The 5,685-nt window shown below is 37.3% G+C and overlaps 1 protein-coding gene across 1 annotated transcript in view; it reads left to right on the top strand.

Annotated features, from left to right (window-relative positions):
- The window catches only part of LOC118340025 (diacylglycerol kinase zeta-like), a gene marked incomplete in the record, with an annotated part of 80,140 nt that overhangs the window by 47,182 nt on the left and 27,273 nt on the right, over positions 1-5,685 (top strand). Inside the window, 9 exon segments of the mRNA XM_035677867.1 lie at positions 375-488; positions 715-852; positions 1,206-1,284; positions 1,468-1,523; positions 2,060-2,122; positions 2,251-2,324; positions 4,165-4,276; positions 4,664-4,750; positions 4,927-5,039. Of these exon segments, the coding sequence (XP_035533760.1) occupies positions 375-488; positions 715-852; positions 1,206-1,284; positions 1,468-1,523; positions 2,060-2,122; positions 2,251-2,324; positions 4,165-4,276; positions 4,664-4,750; positions 4,927-5,039 (836 nt within the window).

Genomic DNA, 5,685 nt, shown 5'->3' with positions numbered 1-5,685 from the left:
CTGCAGCAATGCTCGGGAATATCATATATCAATATCATATCGGTTAATTCAACCCACCAGTTAAACCGACACACCTGCCCTTGAGGACCGCCCCTGTGGAGTTTGGATAAAGTGAACACGGGATATCAGAAATTGTATTCTCCGTTTACTGCAGAAAGTAGGGACTTATTTTAATTAAAAAATACATAATCTCTCAATATTGTCTGGATTTAAGGACTGGTGCTTGTCCTAACATCAGCATAAAATAAAGCCAGTGGTAACATCAAAATTAAAAAACGGAATGAAACCCTGAGGAACCCAATGGGTTGAAATTGGAGAGATGGATGGGTGCCAGCCTTTTGTCTCTGTAAATGCATATATGTGTGTTGAACCAGGTGGGCTGGATCCTGTCTTGTCTTGATGAACTGGCATTACACCCTCAACCTCCTGTTGCTGTGTTACCACTTGGGACAGGCAATGACCTCGCCAGGACCCTCAACTGGGGAGGGGTGGGTACAAACATACCCACACACAAATAAACTGTATGAGTAAATACCGATAGTTATGTTACCTGCTGTCGGAAATCTGAGCTACTGCTGGCTTCAACATTCAGTGAGCCCTTGTCTGCTGTATTGAAGCTATTGCATCTTAAGTGATTTTTTCACTATTCAAGTTTTATATTAACTTGCTTATATTTGTATCTAAATGTTTTATGTAACTCTGCATGAACTCCAGGGCTATACAGATGAACCTCTGTCTAAGATCCTGTCCCATGTTGAAGATGGAACTGTTGTCCAGCTAGACAGATGGAATCTACAGGTTGAACCAAACCCCAATGCAGGTGCTGAACCGGATGAACAACAAACTGATAAGGTCAGTGCATTTACATGGAGCTAACCACTGTGAAAAAGGAATTCATATAATCTCCATCATTAACCTCTCAAACTAAATGTAAAAGTTGACTCATAATTATGGTCTCAGATGGTCTCCATATTAATTAATGCGCACAGAAGAATTAAAAAATGTATTATGTGATTGATATATAAATGACTCTTTCCACAAAAACCTTTCAAGTTTCAATGTGCGGATGTAATGCCATCTAATCACATTAAATCATACCCTCAAATCTATGCTTGTGTGATTGACTGAAATGGAAGGAGACATCTGATAGGCTGCAGATGATTACATCACTGGTGTGTTTTCATGTTTTGTCTGTATGCTTTCAGCTTCCTCTAGATGTTTTCAACAATTACTTCAGTCTTGGATTTGATGCCCATGTGACTCTCGAGTTCCACGAGTCAAGAGGTACATTTATATTTATTATCACAATAATGAAAAACAAATGTTATTGGTATTGACTGCAAACATACTATGTGAAAAGCTCCTTAATATTATTCACATTAATAAAACTTTGCTTTTTGATTTAATTTTTTATATGTATATGTTTTGTTGATTTACTGTCTATCTGTGTGTCTGTCATTGTTTTAGAGGCCAACCCAGAGAAGTTTAACAGTCGTTTTAGGAATAAGATGTTCTATGCTGGGGTGAGTGCACCTCCATGTGTCTTTGTCTGTTTGTTTGCTATCCAACCCACAATCAGACAAGAAGCATCATCATTTACATCTAGTACACAGATGTAATGTGCTGTATTTAACCTGGCTGAATAACAGGAAACTGTATATGTAGTGAAGGCTAAGAGTTTCCTCCAAAGTTGTGCTCAAGACAGATAATGTACAGATAATGTTTATCACAGAAGCTAACGCAATGCATCATAGGATCAATGGAAAAAAACGATAACTGTGCATGAGTAGCCCTGTTACAGTAATTACGTTATCACCTCATTGTACAATATATACAATATGTAATTATTGCCTGTCACAAGAATATCTCCATCTTTAGCCTTCCCCCTATGCTAAAATGTATTTGTAAGTAAGTGCAATTTTTATGAACAGAGCCTGAGAGATTGTATTTATTGTTGGTTGTTTAGTTTTATTTATGTTCTACTTATTTAGGATATTTTATTATTTATGTGTGTTTATGTGTGAATCTGTGTCTGTCTGTGTGTGTGTCTCTCATACAGACAGCATTCTCAGATTTCCTGATGGGAAGCTCCAAAGACCTGTCTAAGCACATCAAAGTGGTGGTGAGTAGTTGTCAATCAAGCAGTCAGTCATTTGTGTGTAAACACTGAGTCACTCCATCTCTTTCTCTCTCTCTATTGGTCTTTCTCTCTTTCTCTCTTTCTCTCTCCCTCTCTGTCTCTGCCTCCAGTGTGACGGGACAGATTTAACATCAAAGGTTCAGGACTTGAAGCTGCAGTGTCTGGTCTTCCTCAATATCCCCAGGTGACATTACTGCTACTGTTGTTACTGATACTACCTTCTACCATGTCTACTGCTCAGGGGTAGAAGAAGTACTTAAATATTTTACTTAAGTAAAAGTTGCAGTACCACAGTGTGTAAATACTCTGTTAGTAAATGTCTGGTATTCAGAAGTTGACTTGACCCCTAGGTTCAGAGGGTCGTGATATACAAAATAGGCCTATATCTCAAAATAAGTTAAAAAAATTAAATAAAAATGCAAAGGAAATTGTTAAGGAAATTGTCTAATAGAACAATTGCCAAGCTAAAACACTAAATTGTCAAAAAAGAAGCCTAGTAATTTTGTATGATTGTTAAAATGACCACAAAATAAAACATATTACAGACAGAGAATTGTATAAAAAGGAAAAGGAAATATTCTACACAAACTGTTCACTATTTGTGTTCATTGTACAGTTTTGAATATAATTTTCTGAACCACTTATTTTGGAGGATCTGACAGAAATTGAATATTATATTCAAAGGAATGTTTTTAGTGTATAATCACCTGAAAATAAGAATCATTGTGTTTTCGTTACCTTAGAATGAGACGTTTTCATCTACAGGGGGAGTAGGTCCTCCTCTACCGAGGCCATCATGTTGAACCACCATGTTTCTATAGTAGTCCAGAACAGACAAACCAAACACTGGCTCTAGATAGGGTCTTTTGGCACCGTTGTCCTACACGTTTAGTAGGAAATTGGTTCACTCTGCAACTACACTGCTAGATGCCACTAAATCCTACACACTGGTCTTTTAATGTGTTCACTTTAATGTTGCAGCTGATAAAAGTGGAGCTAATTCTAATTACTTTATAAACTGACAGGTAACTTGAATTAATAATAATAATAAATAAGAACAATTATTTTTTCTTAACCTGAAATTGTACTTTGTCTAATTTCTGTCCAATGATACAATATCCAGTAATAAAACAGCACAATTATTTGTACTGTATATTTTAAATATAAGAGCACATTACAACCTCCAACATGGTGGAAAATCCCAGTGTATGACCCTCAGGTCAGTTGAGTGAAAGTGCAGGACTGAAACCTTCGGTGGGCTGCTTTTAGCTTTTTGCTCCGAGCGACTAGAACTGTCTGCCTGAGGATCTTAGAGTCGTGCTTGTATAACAGGTCCCCAGTTTAGTGTCAAGTGAACAATAATGCCTATAACAGCTATAATTAACAGGCATGCTGCTTTATCAAAAGTCAAACTTCAAAATAGAAATAGAAGATTGGTCAAAGTATAGCACTATTAAATATCAGCTGATCAGAATATGGACTAACAAATCACAGTTTAAACCTGTTCAATCTAACCACTGAGTAGACTGCAGAGGGCCCAAAGGAACATGTTCCAAAAATATGTTGCACGGTTGTGATTCAGTTATGATCTAGGGTCAGTGGAGTGGAAAACAAATTCAAAATGGAAGGTATTTTGGGCAGGTGTGGTGGTTACAATAGTATTCTCCCCTGTCAAGCAGCACTGTGAGGACATTGACTAAATGAAAGGTTTTAATAATTTCATTATCCTTCTTTTGTGGCAAAAACTTTTAATTTCAAATGTAAATAATAAATCTGGTCTCTAAATTATACCCTTTTTTATCTCTGCTAAATTTGCCATTATTGAAGGAAAGAAGAAACAATATAACAGATGACCCCAAACGTTTGAGTATGTTTATTAGGAGAATTAGGTGTCTTAGCAGAATCCTTATTGCGCTCTGATTCATTGAGCGTTCCTCAAACAGCAGAGCCTTTTCAGTAGAAACATTTATTATGAATGCCCCGTTTGTTGACGTCTCTGACTTAACGCGCATGGTGTTCTACAGGTATTGTGCAGGCACTACACCTTGGGGAAACCCCAGTGAACATCACGACTTTGAACCTCAGCGCCATGATGATGGATACATTGAGGTCATTGGATTCACTATGACTTCACTGGTATGTAGCTCACTGTGTCCTGGTAGCCATGGTTACAAGCTGAGAGTCTGTTTTACTATTAATATGAAGGTAATCTTACCAGGTTTGTGAAGGATAGTGTCTGTCTATAAGTAATAATAATAAATACTATAAATATACGTCACTTTTATCATTTAAATGTAAAGTATGTCATTTCTGTCGCTAGGGGGTCCCTCACATCAAAACAATAACAAAGTTTGATGATGTTGTGTAGTAGTGTGGGATCATGGGAGTGGTCGTCTTCACCACCATTGCTGATTAAGATTCCTTCGTTCAGGAGGTTTCTACCAGTTCATAAAAATGTAATAATTAAAAGTAATAGCTGGAGTAATGATGAATTGCTAATGGGAATTATGTGCGTGTGTGTAGGCTACTCTCCAGGTCGGAGGTCATGGTGAGAGGTTGAACCAGTGCAGAGAAGTCACCCTCACCACTACCAAACCTCTCCCAGTACAGGTACATACAACACATAACTGTACACCTATACACCTTACTGTACTATTTACTATTTCACTGAACATTCATATTGTTAGAGATGATTCCTATTTATACAATTAGAATATTCTAACACGGTATCCACTGCAGCATGGTATTATTATGAATGATTGGTTGATTTGTATTATTGTTGTTAGGTGGATGGTGAACCATGCAGACTTGCTCCTTCTGTCATCCACATCAGCCTCAGAAACCAGGCAAACATGGTTCAAAAGACCAAACGACGGACCTCACTACCACACCTCAATGAGTAAGTTTCACACACTCACTCACCAACCCAGTCTCATGCCAAAGCTTGCAATAGTCCTGTGGATCCACTAGGGGAATACTATGTCAGTATCACGTTTTTGTCTCATCTAGATGTGAGTACAAAAGTCCACATTTGGAGGAGGTGGGGTGACACATTGAGGACTTTCACTTGCTCTTCGAGCCCCGTGTCCAACCAAAATTCAGCGTTGATTTTATGAAGTACTGTCTTTCTCAAACCTAATCAAACTATGACCTCAGCAAGCTTTATTTTAAAAGTGTAACTGGACATTTATAACTGCCGATGTGACTATGGAATGAGCACCTGGTGAAAACATGACACAGCTTAGGCTAGGCAAAATGTTACACTGCCACTGTGGACCGGTGTGTTTATTACACGCTCTGGTGTGATCAGAATCAGAATCAGAAATACTTTATCGATCCCTGGGGGGAAATTTGTATAGTTGTTCCACTCATACAATGTCTAACACAATATATAGATATATATAATATCTATAATATATAGATGTATACATATAGAAAAAAGTAAAAAATAAAAATGGAAAAAGAAATATAATAAGAACCTAAGAGATATAATAAGATAATAAGAGCCTATATACAAAGTAAATGTAAATCTAAACATAAGTGTA

Source organism: Morone saxatilis, unplaced genomic scaffold (genome assembly GCF_004916995.1).
Source record: "Morone saxatilis isolate NCDOM2014 unplaced genomic scaffold, NCSU_SB_2.0 Contig6, whole genome shotgun sequence".
In the NCBI taxonomy this organism is placed as follows: Eukaryota; Metazoa; Chordata; class Actinopteri; family Moronidae; genus Morone; species Morone saxatilis.
Note: the sequence above shows the minus strand (reverse complement) of the source record. Positions and strands in the feature narration are given on the sequence as shown.